An 18,140-nucleotide genomic window follows, 5' to 3' on the forward strand; every position below is an offset into this window, starting at 1 on the left:
GGCAGTATAGAAGTGCAACAAATACATATATAAAACTTCTGTGATGAGATTCATGATTATTTGGACCAAGTGGAGAGAAAAAGACCAAAGCAGAAGAGATTTGGGTGGAAATATCCTGCTGATTAAAGAAATCTTTAGATGGTTAACTGTATGAGTTTTAATCAGTTAAATATGCATGAATCTGCATGTGAATGACAACAGATTTGAAGAGAAGAGCATACTTTGTTTTCCCGAAGAAACACTCCTCTATTGATCTAACTTGGTTACAGGTATAGGAAGGTAAGATATGCATTTCATGCCTATAAAGAAATTATAAAATGACTTTGTCAGACAGTATTTATAACCAAATACCTTCAGGCAAACATAAGACCAATTGTGGAGCATACTGAGTCCCCAGTGGCGTGTGTGTGTGTGTATGTGTGTAGCTAATCAAATGTTCTTGCCGTCTAGGAGCGACTCTCTTCCCAAGATTCTCCAACATCCCCTAGTAGGTCTGACTGAATCGTACTGTCCTCTTTTTAAGAGAGAGTGTCAGTGAGTGAGACTCAGAACTACTACTCTGCACTGATTAACAGTGGCTAGAATGTTAGCAGCCCAATGGAAAATCCCAAGTCTAGCAACCGGGCTCGAGAAGCCTTTAGATGCAGCTGCTGTGGTCAAATCACGTCCGATCCAGCCACACGAAGACGCTCTCTGAGGGGAAATGGGTCCTAAATAACTGGCTGATGCCCACAATTCGGTACAGAACAGGAAATGCCATACTTGAACTACTGTCTTCATGTCTGCAACCGAGTTTTTTACCTCACTGACAATTATGACAGAGGAAGGAAAGGAAAGGTGGTGCCGTCGAGTCAGTGTCAACTCCTGGCACCCACAGAAGAGCCCTGTGGTTGTCTTTGGCAGAATACAGGAGGGGTTGGCCATGGCCTCCTCCTGCGCAGTATGAGATGATGATGATGCCTTTCAGCATCTTCCTAGATCGCTGCAGCCCGATATAGGAGTTCCCCATATTCTGGGGAACACACCAGTGGGGATTCGAACCAACAGCCTCCTGCTCTCTAGACAGGTTACTTCCCCGCTGTGCCATTAGGAAGCATGACAGGTGCAAGCTCTGCAGTTTTAACTTGTGAAATGTGACTGGATTTGTTCAGATGCAATACAAAACCATGGCTTCAGTCCTCCTCCTCCGCTCTGCACAGAGGGAGAGGAGATGAAAAGCATCCACTTTCGTTTTGCATATACTGCAGTTTCCCCTCATGCCCAAACCCTGTAAACTGTGGCTAGTTCCAACCAACCAGGAACTGAAACTACAATTTGATCCTGGCTTGTTTGAACGAACGGTCGTTAGAATAAATTGCAGTTTCCCACGTTCAGGAGTAACAAGGGACTCTGGTTTATTCAAAACCAAATGTGGACGCTCTCAATCGCAGTCTCTCCCCCGCCCCGCCCCATAGAAAAAGAAAGGGTGCGGGGGGGGCACACAAGCCTTAAGCTATTTCTTGAAACACTCAAGCACGGCTTAGCATGGTATTGAAACAGGACAATGTCTCTGCGTGTTTTACAGGAGAAAGATACCATTTAGGGAACATTGTTCGAAGTGGATTCTGTAATAAAACACACCCAGGAAACCCACACGGTACCCTTCCATTCTATAAGGAGAAAAACTTTTGCTTAGCTAACGAAACAGAGAGGGAACTAGAGCTTGGGTTGCTTTTGTTAACCAACATACTCATTTAAAGGGGAAAATTTGCCACAGAGGAATGCTGGGTGTTCAGGTTAAGTTAATATTCAATGCTTTAAGACGACCTTTATTTCAAGCATGTTCAGTTGCATTTTCCCCAAGTTTATTACAGGTCAAACTACTCTGCAATGTGCTCCACTGATGCTAATTATTTTTTTGGGGGGGGGAAGGAATAAATAGGAGTGCAGGGGACACACACACACACACGGCACAGGTACACCTGCAAGGCGGCTGCAGCAGCTGAAACAGGCCTTCGTTGGGTCTCTCCTGTCGGCACAATGACTCCAGCGTGCCTCCCCGCTGCCCAAGAGTGATCTTGATGACAGGGTTCATATCTGGGCCTTTTCAGAAGTCATGATCAGACCCCACTCTGCTCCTAAGTGCTCATTTGCCTCTTCAAAGAAGCACCAACAATGCGGCAATATTGCCGAACAATGCCAGCCCCCTCCTGCCTTGCCAAGGGGCTCCCCTCTACAGGATCCAGCCCCCCCCCATCTTTTGTAAACGGCAGCCCTGGCAAGGAGCTGGAGCAGAGCAGGGGGGAGAAGAGCCCCAGAAGCTGAAAGCAGGGCCACAAAGCTCCCTTCCCAACACTATAATTAGTAAAAGATATTACTGCTAGCAGCTGGATGCCTCTCTCGTAAATAGCAGCCTGCTTTACAGCATGCGCGGAACCCACCACTTAAAGCACGGATTGCCAAAGCAGGGTGCCGAGGGAGGCGCGCACCAACCCGCCCTCGAACGCTGCTTCCTGCTTGGCCAGGTTCTTCTGTACGCTGCCACCGCCACGCACAAAACCTCCCGGGGAAATGGCAGGCTTGAGTTTCCCCCCGGAGATCCTGGGCTCGCTGCAGCAGAACAAGGCGGTCTGACTCTGGCTGGGGGGCCAGGTGCCCCCCTGCGCCAGAGAGGGACCTGGCTCCGACAGGCTTCCTCAGGACAGTATGGGGCGGGAGTCAGGCCAAGGGCGTGCTCCTCCTCCTCTCCCAAACTGGGCTGGCTTTTTGCCTGCTGAGAAAGTGGTCCGCTGTGGGCAACTCACTACCCAGAGGCTGCAAAGGGATGGCCAGCCGCAGCCTCCTTTTGCCACAATAATGGACGGGTAGGTGGGCGGAGGCTGGGGCTGGGAAGTCTGTGCAATGGCTCCATCCTCCCCCTACGAACTCCTCACTGGGCAGCTCCTCCCGCTGGCCTCAGTCCCCATCTGTAAAGTGGGCAGAGCAACCGCCGGCACTCCGCAGGAGTGTCGTTGAGAAGGGACGCAGGGAGTCGCGGGGGACTGCAAAGCACTCTTGTCTGGAGCGGCTCCCTGGGGACTGCAGGGCACCTGCTTCTCCATGCACGGCACACCTGGGCTGCGAAGGGTGGTTGGTGGGGCGGGTGGGCAGACTGCCCCACCGCTCAGCAAGGGGCTGGATGTGGTGGCCCCTTTCCAATTCCAGTCTGCCAATCCTTCCCCCCGCCCCCCGTCCCCGCATGATGAAAACCTGTCATGAAAAAACTGGATTTAGCCTAAACGTAAACACGGCTGGAAGTCCTCTGCAAACTTGGGCCCATCCAGGGCCATGAACTCATGAGGCTTCCTCACCAAGAGGCCTCGTGAGGAAAGCAGGAACCGAACTGGCTTCCAGGTTTTTCCCGGTTGTGATGAAGAAAGCAGAAGGGGAAGAGCCCAGAAGCAAGAGGAGACTGAGTGTACTCATTGTTATTAGTATCAGCATTATTAGGATATTCAGTTTGCTCTCCCCCACCCCACACGGAAGGCCAAGAGAGCGAGCCGGGCTCTCCGCAGCGGGCGTCAGCCTGAGAAAAGATCCTCTCGGTGGCTACTCTAGTTGGGCTGCGAAGAAGAAGCTCGGATGCTGATGCGAGGTTACTATGGTGATCTGAAGCTCCTCCGTTTCAACAAGGTGGAGGTTAGAGGATGCGAGACAAATACCGTGCCAGTCACAATTAGCGCCCTGGCAATAAGGAAGCCCATCTCTTCTGGCCAAGGGGAGAGTCTGAGCTTATGGAAACTCCACAAGGAAGGGGACCGTGGCCACAGCCTGGCCACAGATGGCTAGGAAACGGGAAATGCCCAAGAAAGGGGGAAACAGGCTTGCTGCTCTTTCTTTCTTTCTTATTTATGTAGTACATTTATATACCGCCTCATACAAAAGGAGTCCCTGGGCAGTTCACAATATAAAACCATTGAAACATCAACATAATTAAAACAATTTAAAACACACTAAAAACTCTAAAACTGAAGGTTTGAAATGATAAAAACCTTTCCTTCAAGCTCAACCAACGCGAATGAGAAGCAGTTGTGCAGGGAGCATGCCAGAGCCACAGATCCTCCAACAAGAGGAGCCAGTGTGGTTTAGTGGTTAGAGTGCTGGACTAGGACCGGGGAGACCCGAGTTTGAATCCCCATTCAGCCTCATGAGACTTGCTGGGTGACTCCGGGCCAGTTACTTCTCTCTCAGCCCAACCTACTTCACAGGGTTGTTGTGAGGAGAAACTCAAGTCTGTAAGTACACCGCTCTGGGCTCCTTGGAGGAAGAGCGGGATGCAAAATGTAAAAACAAAAAACAAAACAAGAGCCTCTTTGGCCCCAGGTGCAGAAGCCCTTGCCTCAGGGGTCACCAGAGAGACAAGGAGTAGCCGCAGCCGGGAGATGCCCAGCAGGCTGTGCCGGTGACGGAGTTGCAGAGGCTGGACAGGCTCTGGCCGGGCAGCTGGGCCCCGTTTGCTCTTCTGGAGTCAGCCAGGCCAGCTGCTGCTCACCGGGGCCAGCTTCCCTCCCTTCTGACCCTGCCAGTCTTGACTACGGTTTGCTCCTTGGGGCCGCCCACTGGCCAACTGGGACAGGCTGGAGGGACGTTTGTTTCCAAGGCGTGGAGGAGAGCAAGTCCTGGGGCAGCAGGTGTGAATTGCCCCCTTTGCTAAGCAGGCTCCACCCTGGATGGCATTTGGATGGGAGACTACATCTGTAAGCACTGTAAGATAGTCCCCTTCGGGGAGAATGGGCCCGCCCTGGGAAGAGCCCCTGCCTGCCTGCCTGCCTGCCTGCAGAAGGTGCCAAGTTCCCTCCCTGGCTGCAGCATCTCCGAGAGAGAGCTGCAGGCATCCCACAAGGGCCCCCCCTCTGGCTTGGCCACCACCAGCTAGAAAACAGAGCCAGGCCACAGGGAAGGGGTGCCATCAGCCCACCCCAGTCCCTTGCCTGGCTCATCCACGCAGCCATCAGCTGTCCCAGTTTTATGAATGGCAGGACAGCTGCAAGACTGCAGGAGCCCCAGCTGGGCCACCCCTAAAGAGAGGGACGGCCGGAACCCAGGCAACCCAACCGCCAGCGGGAAGCCCCGGATGCCAAGGAGGGAAGGCACTGCAAGGCAGAGAGAGAGAGAGAGGCAAGCCCTTGGGAGACCCATGCCCTCTCCTCCCAGCAACAAGGACACGCGTTCCTGCCAAATTCCAGCTAAGACGATTCCTGGATCATGCCTGCCAGAACGACAGCATGAACGCCAAGCTACAAGAAGGAGCCAGAAAGAGCTCCGCATTCCAAGCATCACGAGACGGAAAGGGGGAGAGGCCGGCAGGTCCAGCCCTTGGCCCAAGGCAGGACTGTCCCACCCTGCCCAGCCCCACCTCAGGCCTCGTGCCGTGAGCAGAGAGCAGGTGCCGACATGGAACCCAAGGCTGGAACCGGCGTTACATGCCTGAGGCCCCTGGGTCCCAGACTCCGTGACAAAGGGGGCGGGAAAGCACCCCACAATCAACCGACCTGCACCGGCCAGGCCTGTGGAAGCAGTCAGTGCTGGCCGAGACCCTTTCCAGACCCCCATGTGTGGGATTCCAGGGGGCCCCTGCCACAAAGGGGCAACTGAAACGGAGAATCAGGTTTTGCAGTCTGCAAGCAGCCATGCAGCTTTCTCCAGCTCCTGCAAAAACCTGTCTCCTCCCAATGTCACTTTTTAAAAAAGCTGGGGGACGCAGCCAGAAGCGAGCACACCGAAAGGGCAAGTCAGGAATGCAGAGGTTCATTTCTAACACGCAGAGGTGCTCCGTCTCAGACTTCCCCGGAAGACCCACGCACTGCCATAGGAGCCCTGGAGGTGTGGGACTCTGGATGTGGTCAGAGGCACTCTTTACTGTGTCACCTCTTCCAAGGATCAAGTCCAGTTCTGAGGCTGCAAGGCCGATAAATTCAGCCTTGCAGAAGTCTAGCAAATCTGAAGGGTTTTTTAAAAAAACCACACACACACACACACACCTCACCTCATGCAGATGGTTTTTCTAAACCAAAGGCAAAACACATTCTCTTCGTATTAAATTGCCCTCACATTGCATTTGCCCTGATGCCAGAAGAGTTTCATTTTGCTTTTTAGGGTTGGAGGTTTTTTAAAAAAATATGTATAAAGAGCATTTTGACTTATCCCCTGCATACATATTCAGTCTGGCCTGTGGGGTAAAAATGATAGGTGAACAAATGCTCAGAGGAAAATAAAGGTATGAATTGCAAATAAACGTGATTTATTCAGGGGGTGGGGAGCCTTCCGTGCTGCAGATGCCATGCAAATTCCACAGAAATGAGGAAAACATGTTTCTGGAGTAATTGTGATTACGATCAGATTTAGCTTGCAGTCAAAAATAGTTCTTGACGTGAGCTTCTGCAAGTCGAAGGAGTTGACGCAAGCAGGCGCCTTGGAACAGCGGGGCAGTGCTCCACACACCGTGAATATTGACCAGGGAGCAGAAGCTCTGCCTTCAGGACATGAACGTAAGAACATCCGAAGAGCCCTGCTGGATCGGGCCCCATCTAGTCCAGCATCCTGCTTCGCCCAGTGGCCCACCAGATGAACGGGAGGAGTATCTGCTCCTTCCTTCTTGGTGAGTGTTGTGATTAGCCCCGGAATCGGAAGACATGATTCCAGATCGACCAAGAGCCGGTTAGGGTTAGGAAAGATAGACAGTATTCTAAGCCATTCTGCCTTAGAGGTAAAGTGGTGCCATCAAGTCTATTTCGACTCCTGGAGCCCACAGACTAGCCCTGTGGTTGTCTTGGGTAGAATCCAGGAGGGGTTGACCATTGCCTCCTCCCGCACAGTGTGAGATGATGCCTTTCAGCAGCTTCCTCGATCGCTGCTGCCCGATATAGTACCAGTGGGGATTCGAACTGGCAACCTTCTGCTTGTTAGTCGGGCATTTCCCTGCTAAGCTACTTTTGCCTCAGCACCATTCAAAATCCAGGTATCGAGCTAACCAGGGTGAGAGAAAGAGGATCATTTTACTACGCTAACCACAACTTATTTTCGTAACTTAATTATACAAGAAGGCACCGCTCCAAATTATCTGATTACAACAGCTCACACTTAAGTTGATGAATACCTGCCAAAAAAGTGGGGGGGGGGGACCTTGACATATTGTCAGCAACAGAAGCGTGACTATTAAATAAGCAAAGTTTAACTTTGGCATTAAAAGCTCCAGCAGAAGCAAGAAGAAAACGGATTCAACTGTTGTCGATGCATGGTGAAATTAAAACTTCTTTTTGATGGTGCCTATAAAAATCCTTCGGAAGAAGGATATTGCCACTATAATTTACACTTGGGTCCTTTAAATCACATTCGGGCAGACAGAGCATTAAGAATGGTATGGTCTTTATTTTCTGCAACCGTTTTATTGACAGAAGGTTGTTTGTTTTTTCCCTTCTTGTAAAGTTCAGAAATTTAACCCTACCTGTCCACACGGAACGGGAAGCAGAACCTGGTCAGAGTCTGTAGAATTTCCTGTGGAGAGAGAAGGGGAGAGAAAAAGAGAGAGACAATTTATACATCTAACGGGAGCAATAAATCTAGCATTAACCACAGAACACACTCTTGCAACTTGAAATGCGCTTTATCAATTACACGGAAGGGGGACCAGGCAGTCCATCACGTGAAATAATAAACATGATCAAACTTCATTAAAAATGAAAAATCAACCGAGATCCACACATGGGCAAGCCCCACAGGAGCCCTCCAGCAGACCTCCAGCGGGAAAGAAGAGGCGGCTGGGCCCGCAAGCCCCCACACGACCCCCCCAGGGAGCCGCTCCGGCCTGGCCAGATGGAGACCAGCACACACCCAAGCGGGCCACGCTTCAGCCTGGCAGCAGCCCCTCCTCGCCTCCGCCGGCTTCCTAGGGACGAGGGCCACGCGCAATGGGAAACACTTCCCCAAAGAGCCTCGGAGGGCTCTGCGACCCACACCCTGGCCTGCTCACCACCCTGTGGGGGAACCATCAGCAGCGACATGACTCTGCAGAGAGGCTGGGCCCGGAGAAGCTGGCTTTCCAGGAAAAGCTCCCCAGCCAAGCGTTTTGCTGAATGATACCAGGAGTCACCCACAAAGGCTGTGGGCAGGGGATAGACCCCTTTGGTATGTAGGGAACTCCAGCGGAAACTGACTTTATGAACTGACAGCATGCTCACTTTCCTTTGAATACTACTTTTAAAAAGAAGCATGGAGATTTATTGATTTATTTATGGGATTTATATACCGCCTAGTATAAAAATCTCGAAGCTTAGGATTAGGATTCTGCTTGCTGAATAAAGTTCAGTGAGTCAAGGGGACGGACGGACGGACAGAGAGACAGACCCCACATCAGGAGAGAACCACCCAAGAAACCATCATGGCTGGGCTGGAGATTTTTGCTTAAGTTTAGAAGCAAAAACGTTCATTCTGCAGGGACAACATGGCCGCCCCCATTTCCTACATATGTACGTCTCCCAGAATACAGAGCGGTCCTCTCTCTTTTTTGAGCAGAATTACCGGCACATTAAACAGACCTGAGCACACATGATAAAATGAGTGATCAGTTTTACCAAGCGGGAACCCTTCGCAGGCCAGTAGGAATAAATCTTCCGCGCGGACAGAACCGATACTTCGTGCTTCATTTATTTTTAAAACCACTTCCATCATTTGACAAACAGACCACATCAAGCGAATCAGCCCGCCAATGGAGCAGAAAACAGACCGACTCGCCTCCTGGCAAGAGGAGGGCCCTCCTCCACAACTCAATGGAGCATGGCCCATTCCTTCACACCCTGGCTGGCTCAACTGCTCAGCAAAGGGAGAAGGGGGAGGTTGTGTCTGGCCAACTTGAAGGGTTACCGACTGCAAAGCCACCGCCAGACAGGGAAGGGGGATGCTTCCCACAGACCCCACAGGGCTGCCCTGCTACAAGAGATTGTCAGTTCACGTGGCTCTCCTTCTGCTGCTCAGTGTGACTTGCCCAGAGCTTGCAAGACCAAGTGGGCTACCAGCGAAGGCCATCGCTTAAACTGGGGCAGACCAGAAGCCATTCCTGGAGGCACGTGCAGCTGCTGAAGTGGCCGTAGACTGGGGTGACAACTCAATGGCCAGCTCCAGCAACTGCCCAGGACCCTTCGACACAAGATGGCGGGCCAGATTCAGGGGACCCAGCAGAGCCATGACTCAGCTGCCTCTCACCCCACCCTGGTGGGGTGCAGGGCTCCTGCCGGATGAGTCCAAGAGCCCAGGCCTGCTCAGAGCTGGGGCCTTGCCCCAGCCCTCCCTGGAGCCCCACACAATCCCTTCACCTCTCCCAATTCTGTCAGCTTCATGAAACTCCCTCCCCCCGCCCCACACTGCCTTGTCTTGGGGCTTGGGGGACCTCCCACACACATGCAGCGACCAGCATCTCTTTTGAAGCGGGGACTTGCACAAAGCCTGCTCCGGTTCCTTGTCATGCTCTGGGCTGGGCTTCATTCCAGTCCCCCGACAAAGACCGACAAAGACAGGCACAAAAGATCACCTTCGCCTTTGCCTGGGTTCCCGTGGGGGACAAAAACTGTGCCTGCCTCCCCTCTCCCCCTCTGCACCCTTCCACCCCGCCAACAGGATAAAGTGGGGAAGAGAGACACAAAAGCCCAGGAACCGAGGCAAAGGAGGGACGCAGCTGAGGAGATGGAAACCGCCCGCCCGCTGCTGCTGCTGCTGCTGCCGCCGCCGCCGAGGGTCCCAAGGGCAGCCAGTGCCCGTTTGCTGGATCAATCCCCAAGTTTATGTTTTCACAAATCTCTTCAGATGCAGTTTGATTTTTAACATTTTAATGAGCAGTAAGGCGGGAGAGGAGGGGAGAATCCATACCAGCCAGCCGCGGCAGTTAAAGTGCAGGGCATGAACCGAGTCCCCCGAGGCTCCGGGGAGAGCCGTCTCACCGCTGACTCTCGGACATTTGCCACCTGGCTCTGGCAGTCCCCCTGCCGCTCCCATTCTTTTGAAAATCAAAACACGGCTGACATGACAAACCCCACGTGGGCCTTCTAAAATCCCTCCTCATCGATCCTGCCAGTGCCAAGCTTATTGGAGACAACACGGCGGCACTCGCGGGTTCCGGGGGTTCGGCAGCAAAGTTTCCAAAACAGAGACGCCAAGTGGGGGGCGGACCCGGCAGCCCTCTCCTCCTGCCATGGGGCAGCCCAGGAAGGCAGCCGCCTGGGGGACGGATGGCTCAGGCCTGGCCCCAGACAAGGAGGCCAAGCCAGGCACGGCTCACGGACAGGTCGGCTGCCCAAGGAGCAGGGGCAGGAGGTTGGTCGCCCTTCCTTGACTCAGAGGCAGCTGAGAACCAGCCCAGCCCTCTGGCGGGCCAGCGGCTCCCACCAGCCAGGCCGGCATCCTCACGTGGCCCTGAGCGGCCAAACCAGCCGCCCCTCCCAGAAGTCTCTTCTACCGCCCTCAAGGGGGCCACTCTCTCCACGCTTCCTCAGTCCTTTGGGGGGCTGTTGCTCAAGAAGCCCCTTCCAGACTGGGCCCTGGGGCAAAGGGAGGCTCCTGCCGGGTGAGGCCCGAGGGGCCGTCCATCAGCAGAACAGAGCAAAGCCATGGGGCAGGGTGGGGATGGGGGCAGGCCCCCTGGGAAGAGCAACTCGCCAGCTACGCCTACATGAAGGCGGCCCAACTTTAGCTGTTCAGGGCCAGGAGGACTCTGCTCCAAAACGCACGCAGAAAGGAGTGAGCCCCTCTCGGCTCAGCGGGCTTCAGGACGCAAACACTCTCCTCTCCAACCCAGCCCACCAGCAAACCTCTCCAAGAGGAGCAGGAGGGGGCTTCCAGCTCAGAGCATGCAAGACCCACGTTCACCCTTTTAACCCTTTCACCAGGGACTGGGCCATGAGTGACAGCAGAAGGGCTCTAGGGTACACTTCCCGAACTCCCTCACCCAACGGGCTGCTTTTTAAATGCTTCCTTCCTGTAGTCCTCCCTGCAAGGAAACCCCTGAAGGGTCTACCTGCTGCCTTCCCCTGATTGAGACAAACCACATGGTCCTTCTGGCAGCTGCTCTCAGGAGAGGAGAGCTGGTCTTGGGGTAGCAAGCACGACTTGTCCCCTGAGCTAAGCAGGGTCCACCCTGGTTGCATCTGAATGGGAGACTAGACGTGTGAGCACGGTCAGCTCTTCCCTTCAGGGGATGGAGCCACTACTCCGGGAAGAGCACCTAGGTTCCAAGTTCCCTGCTCCCTGGTGGCATCTCCAAGAGAGGGCTGGGAGAGACTCCTGCCTGCAACCTTGGAGAAGCCGCTGCCAGTCTGTGAAGACAAGACTGATCTAGAAAGACCAAGGGTCTGACTCAGTATAGGGCAGCTTCCTAGAGACTGTCCAGGCACCTCTGCTACTGGCCTTCAATACAGCAGGACAACAGGCCTGCCTGTCTGCTGGGCCTTTTGGAGGAAAAAGTTGTTTGAGAGCTGTTTCAACGACTGCTTTTAGTCCCAAATTAAATTGACTGTGCTTAATTCTGTTGTTCCTTTTACTGCTTTAATTGTATACCACTTTGCACATTTTTCAAACACTAGAAAAGCAACACTGACCTGCCTTCAATAAACTTGCTCCAAGATAGACTTCCTCCATGCAGAAACGGCTAAGGGAACAGAATCTCCACTTGATTCGGTCACCAGCCCATAAAGGGGCCAGCACCCGAGGGCAAGCCAAGACGTCAACACCAAGGAAGAGGGCTTAGAGACCCCACCGGCCTCAGTGAACGCACGGCCAGCCTTTGGAAGGAAGCTTCCACAAAGTGGAAAGCCTGTAAGCAGCAGTGCACCCCTCAGTTCTAAACGCCAGAGACAGAAGATTTGGCTGCAACAGCAACAAGAGAGGGACCCACAGACACAGGTCCACACACTAAAGCGAGTTCTTTCCCTAGCCTCGTCATCTCTGGGGATGCTTGACACAGCCAGTAGCAATTCTTGGCTGTCACCAGAAGCTGGAATGAGACGATTTAAACACCCAATAATGGGAGTATTCCAACAAACCATTTAGAACTGCCAACTGCCCCCTGCCCCAAACTTCCAAAAACCAGTTTTAAAAGAACTTCTAACTCTTGTGGCTAAGAGGGAGGTCGGAGAACAGTGTTGCCCATGTTTCTCCTGCTTGCAATGGTGGTGAGAAGATAAGAATGAAAAGCACAATGAAAAGCTTCGTGGGAACCACCACCCACCCCAAGACGGAGAGGAAATCTCAAAAGGGACACGCATGTAATCTTAGAGACACGTTTTATATGCCAAAGTGAGATGTTTGGGTTTGAACCCTGCACTCCTTGGCAGTCCACAGATGGGTTCACATTTGGCAGGGAAAGAGCAGAGCCGGTTCATCATCAGTTTTGACAATGCTTGAATTTTTTAAGCTTAATTGTGCCGGCTTCTTGAAATCCAGCCCCCTAAGGCCACCAGGCCTTCAAGTCTGGCGTGGGCCTTGCACAGGAGGAGGCTCCCAGCCTCCCTGAGGTCCCGCTCCTCATCCAGCCTAGGCAGAAGTAAGAGATAATGGGCCTGCATTGAATTCACCGCTCTCCCGTGGCTTCTCCTGGGACCCAGACCTAGCAGATGTGATTTTTAAAAACACAAACAACAACACAGCGCTGGAGAAAAGTAGCTCTGGCTTGTGCCTTAATGACATTCACATGCAAAGGAAGGGGAAGGCGGAGAGGAGAGCCAACACTATACCTCTCTCACCCACACAGAGAGCAGCAGCGCAACCTTTAAACACAGGGCAAATAAAATATTAAGACAGCTTAACCTTCCCAATTAAAGACCGTTCTTTTAATGTGTTTTTTTTTAAGTGCCGCAAAGAAAAATTAAGTTTCCATTCAAGTAATACTGAGATGGGGGGGTCTTGGATATCCCACTTTTGGATACTGCCCAAGAAAGGAGGAATAATTCAGAGCGTTGTGTTTAGGTTTCCTTCCCCGAATTCCCTCCCGACCTAGTCCAAGCACTCCGTCTATCCAAAGCTAATTTGTGTCTCTGCCCAGACAGGCGTTTATGTACAAGACTCACAAAATATGGGGAATGGCTGAATGAGCTGAGCAAGTCCAAGACCTTTGATCAGGCAGGAGATAAGAGCGCACCCTGGACTGCATCTGGGAACCAAGGCTGCAATCCTCAACACTTGGGAGGGAGCGGGCCCCCACCAGACACAAAGGGGTAGTTGTTTCCAAGTAACCCGGAGCCCCAGATTGCAACGTGCGACTTCCGCGCCTCGAGAAGGCTTCTGGTGGGCATGTGGGTCCTCCTGGAAAGCACCGTCTTCCGAGGGCGACCATATTCCAGCAAGCTCAGCGTTTCCAAGGACCCCCGCTCTGCCTGCCTCTCAACACCACCCCCAATCCCAACTGCGCACCCTGCTCATCATCAGCAACCCTCCTTCGCTCAGGCAGAACGTTCCCCAACAAAAACAAACTTCTAAAACTCAAAAACGAAGGGAAAGGTGATATTTGTCAAATACAGCCCAATTTATGCAAATCTTTTTACAAACATCCAAAAACATGTATTTAGCTTTTGAGAAGTTGACCTCATTTGAAAGCCCCAAAACGGGGCGGTGGGGAGGGAGGGAGGAGGGAGGGAGGAGGCAGAGGGCAGCTTAGGGGCCGGCTCCCTGCATAAATATTCAGCAGGAAGATTATAGGATTCGTGTTCGGCTGTCTTCGGTTTCTCCAAAGTCCACACAGAATAGCGAGGAACAAAACTAACGAGAAGGAGAGCAGATGTTAGACAATGCGGCAGTCCCCCTCTCCTTACCCCCCCTCCTCCCCCGGCTGCACTAAGGCGCTTTCACGTCTCCCCACCACCACCACCACCACCCCATTTCAATATAGTCGGGTCATTCAAGGATTCTCCTATAGACTCTGCATTGTGGCCAAGAGCTATAAGCTGGACCTCTGTCAGCCTTCCAAAAGTTCCCCATAAAAAGGCATTATGCAAATACTGCCTCCAGTCGGCAGCCGGCCGGCCGCTGGAGCCATGTGCTAGCCCCAGCCGCCTTCCTTTCTGGATGGTGGTGTTTGCCTGAGGGCCATGCTGCTTGTTTTGACAGTGGATCCCCCCAGATAGTTGGGATTAGTCGGGCTTGTTTAGATAAACTCGAAAATCAAGGCCTTCTCGAGGTAGACGGGCGAGATGTAGCTACCGAGTTTCCAGCTGCTGCCTTCTTTCATCCGCAAACAACTGCAGTGCCACAGCAGATCCCACGGCCACAGGCTCCCTCCCGTACACCAGCACGGAACTAAAGGCTGGCAAAAGGAGCCGTTTGTATGTGTCTCCGTGCTGGAACCAGGGGCCGGTCTGGCATCGCTGAGACACGTTGTTCAAGCAAAGCACCGGCAAGGCTCCGCAAAGGACGGCGGCTCAACATTCGCTGGGAGGAGGAGAGGAAGCCTGCCGGCCCTTTGCAGAGGAGCCGACAGACAAGAGCAGGCGTCCCTCTGGCACCCAGGACGGCCCTTTCTTCCTGCTGACCGCCAAGCGAAGAGGCCAGTTCAACGGTGCACACGACACACTCATCCAAGGCGGACTCCTAGGTGGCAAGGAGACGAGACCCAAGGCCACCCCGCCCTCCTCACGGAGTCCAAGGCAACCCTCCGTGGACTCGGAAGCAGCGACATTCCGGCCCACGCTACGTTCGGAATTCAGCACACAGACAGCCCAAAGCACATGCCGTGACCAACCAATGAGGAGCCAGGCAGCAAACACCTGGCCGCTCTTCCTGCCCAACAGCTGCCCCACTCCGCACAGACAAAGTGGGCGGAAGTTGGCCGGCTCGTTCCCTTTCACCGTGAAAGAATCCAGACAAGATGCTCCGAGGGCGCATGGATGCATGCAGCACATACAAAACCCAGCGTGAAGAGACCTGTGGGCTTAGGGAATTACTGAAATGTAAACACCAAGTAATTGCCGGAGCAGCAGAGGCAAGCGGGGAAAGGGAGCCCAGCACCAGGTCAAGGGAGAGTAAATATCTTAATTCTCCCTTTGCACTCAGAGCAGCGGATTCAATTAACAAAGAGGGCAGAAAGAAAGAGCAGCATAACTTGATGGAACTGACGGGGGGGGGGCGGAGGCTCACAGAAGAGAGACCAACAGCTCTCCAGAAAGGGGGCCTGCGGACGCGGAACCCACGGCCAGCACCAAAGGCAGGAAAAGATGGGCCATCTTGGAAGTCACAGGCAGCTGCAGGAGGGAGGTGTTTATGCAGACGCGGCACTAATATTTCCCTGGGTGTAATCATGCCCAACAAGATGTTAGAAGTAGCAGCAGTCTGGAATTTAAGGACTGGTAGGGAAACTTAACGGAAAGAGGTGGCAACAGAAGAGTGCCGACAGGTGCACTTTGAAGTTCTTGCTTTTCAGCTCTCTGCCAAAGGTTTTCTAACTCAACCAGACCCCCCCGACCACCAATCCAGGACAGTGATCAGCAATGAACACGTACGGCCTCTCCTGTGGGGAAACAATGGCAGACATGTGGCTGTTCCTCTACCTCTGCTGGTACTGGAGCCCTTTTTCTCAGCACCACCACAGCGTGGAGTCTGGCTGCATGCCGGGTCTAATACCACCACCAGCAGCAGAAGGGCTGTGTGTACACCCAGTTCTGACCCATCCTGCACAGCAGTGATTGATAGCTAGGCTCGCAGGCAAGCTCACCTAGGACCAGGCACTAGCCAATAGCTCCCCCTGCTCCCCTCTTCCTTGCCTGTGCACTCCTAGGCTAGACAAGTACCAGATTCCAAGAAATGCTCACACGTGTGAGTTGGGGAGAGAGGCTTCAACCCTCCATGATCTCATTCATTCCCATAACAATCTGAGACACCGGGGGCCAAAGCAAGATGCCAGCAACTTGTCTGGAAACACATACCCAGTTGCGAAATCAGTGCTCACAATTTCCCCAAACCATTGCACTCCAGGCCAGCTCATGATGCTTTTATTAAAGAAATAAATACTGTACAGCGGTAGCAGCTCATCCTCTTAACCAGGGGCGTGCCCAAGGAGGAAACCCGGGTGGCTCCTTTAAGAACTTAAGAACAGCCCTGCTGAATCAGGCCTGAGAAGGCCCATCTAGTCCAGCCTCCTGTCTCACACAGTGGCCCTTCAGATGCCTCTGGGAAGCCCACAGGCAAGAGGGAGGTGCATGCCCAATCTTCTGCTGCTGCCCCCTGCAACTGGGATTGAGAGGCATCTTGCCTCTGAGGCTGGAGGTGGCCCATAGCCACCAGACTAGTAGCTATTGATAGACCTGTCCTCTGTGGATTTGTCTAAAGCCATCCAAGCTGGTGGGCATCACTACATCCTGTGGCAGAGAATTCCATAGTTTAATTATGCACTGTGTGAAAAAGCACTTTCTCTTGTAGGACCTAAATTTCCCAATCTTCAGTTTCATGGGGTGACCCCTGGTTCTAGTGTTGTGCGTGAGAGAGAGAAATGTATCTGCCCACTCTCTCTATGCGGGAGAGAGAGGATCAACCCAAGCTGCTGCCGGGAAGCAGAGGCAGCTGTGCCTCCTTCGGCGCCTCCCTGGTTCATCAGGACAAGTCGCCACTGATACAGAGAAAACGTTTTGTTGGAGTGCTATTTCCAACTAGCAAGGCCAAATTCATCTGCTAGCTCCCGCCACTTGCCCAACTTCTCTCTCGAGGTGCTTCTCAAACCCAACGAAAAGGCTGCCACTGGTGCTACCGGTGCTTCAGCTCGAGTCCGCCTGCATGACCTCCATGCAACTGAGCTCACGAGAAGGGCTTTGCGGGTGTGCACAGCACAAGCTGAGCTTAGATTCTGCCTACTGGCAGCTGACAAAGTCCACATGGAGTTGCATCATCCAGGCAAAATCCCTGAACGTCTCTCCTTTTAAGAGGGCGCCTGCAAACTGCGCCCTCCTCTTCTGGCTACCCCAGTCTCCAAAGACCAGCTCCAAATTCTGGGTCTCAGCCCTGGAGAGTCGCCTAAGCATAGCAAAGACTGAATATCACACTTGGATATGTCCTGATCCTCAGCTGTTGCTGAGAGAGAGGAGACCTTCTTTCATTACAACCGGAATGCCGAAAAGAGGGCGACTCTAGCCCCATGGTTTGCATGATGCCCCTATCCAGAAACCCTGGGCTCATGAAGTGGCATGTGCTCTCGCTTCTGCCAGCCGGAGCAGAAAAACAAGGATTAGCAGTTGCAGCAGTAAAAGGCTCCCATAAAATGGCAGGCTTAAAGCTGCTGGAGCCAAGTTGGGAGGCACATCAATCCAAGGAGCCATAAATCAAACGGCGCACTGTGTGCTTGCTGGCCACTTCTTTTCCCCAAGCGCCACACACACTCTTAGCCGATGCTCTAGCGTGAATGTGTGTCACTTGGCCAAAGGAGCAAGGAAACCAGCCACCTTAAGGCAACGCAGAGATGCAGCCCTCCAGACCTGGAAGACGTGAAGAGAGAAGGAGTTACGCAGGCAGGACTTCAAGAGGGGGATTCACCGCTAGTTCAACCAGGATGCTGTGAGAGGTGGACTTGGGCTGCCAAAAAGAACAAGCCAGGATACGAGAAGGAGAGCGCTCTCTCACTCTCTCTCATATATATATATACACACATACACTCACCCACCCACCCGGATGCAAGTCCAAGCAGCATCAGGATTCAAATGCTAACAGGAGAAGAGTTGGCGGCTGGAAAGGGATTTGGGCGTTTCCAATGACTGGGAAGCCGATCACCACCCTTCCCAACTTTTTAGCTGATTCATCATCCGCCTTAAAAAGGGGCAAATGGAGAGAACTTGCATCAAGTTGTAAATTCCTACTCATTTTCAGAAAGAAACATGTCATCGCTAAGAGTTTCTTTTCCACCAGTTCAGAATCTGGAATAAAGAACATTCTCTATTTCAGTAACAAGCCAGAATAACTTTGGGGTTCTTTGAATGCACACATTCAAGCCCCATCAGTGTTATGGGGTGCAAGGCTTTAGAAGAGCTTTGATTTCAACTGAGCCACTGGCAGCTTCATTGGCCTGCGATTCTCATGGTCAGAAAAAGACAGCTGCTTCACCATGAAAAGCAAAACTCTCTGCCAGCTTTAGAGACAGGCTGGAAAGAAAAACCACCCCAAGGTTC

At 52.8% G+C, this 18,140-nt stretch overlaps 1 protein-coding gene across 1 annotated transcript in view; it reads right to left on the reverse strand.

Moving 5' to 3' along the window:
* The window catches only part of DENND1A (DENN domain containing 1A), a 172,045-nt gene that overhangs the window by 102,844 nt on the left and 51,061 nt on the right, over positions 1–18,140 (reverse strand). The window contains 1 exon segment of the mRNA XM_053282016.1: positions 7,463–7,512. Coding sequence (XP_053137991.1) covers positions 7,463–7,512 — 50 coding nt within the window.

The sequence above is a fragment of the Hemicordylus capensis genome, chromosome 17, assembly GCF_027244095.1.
Source record: "Hemicordylus capensis ecotype Gifberg chromosome 17, rHemCap1.1.pri, whole genome shotgun sequence".
Lineage (NCBI taxonomy): Eukaryota > Metazoa > Chordata > Lepidosauria > Squamata > Cordylidae > Hemicordylus > Hemicordylus capensis.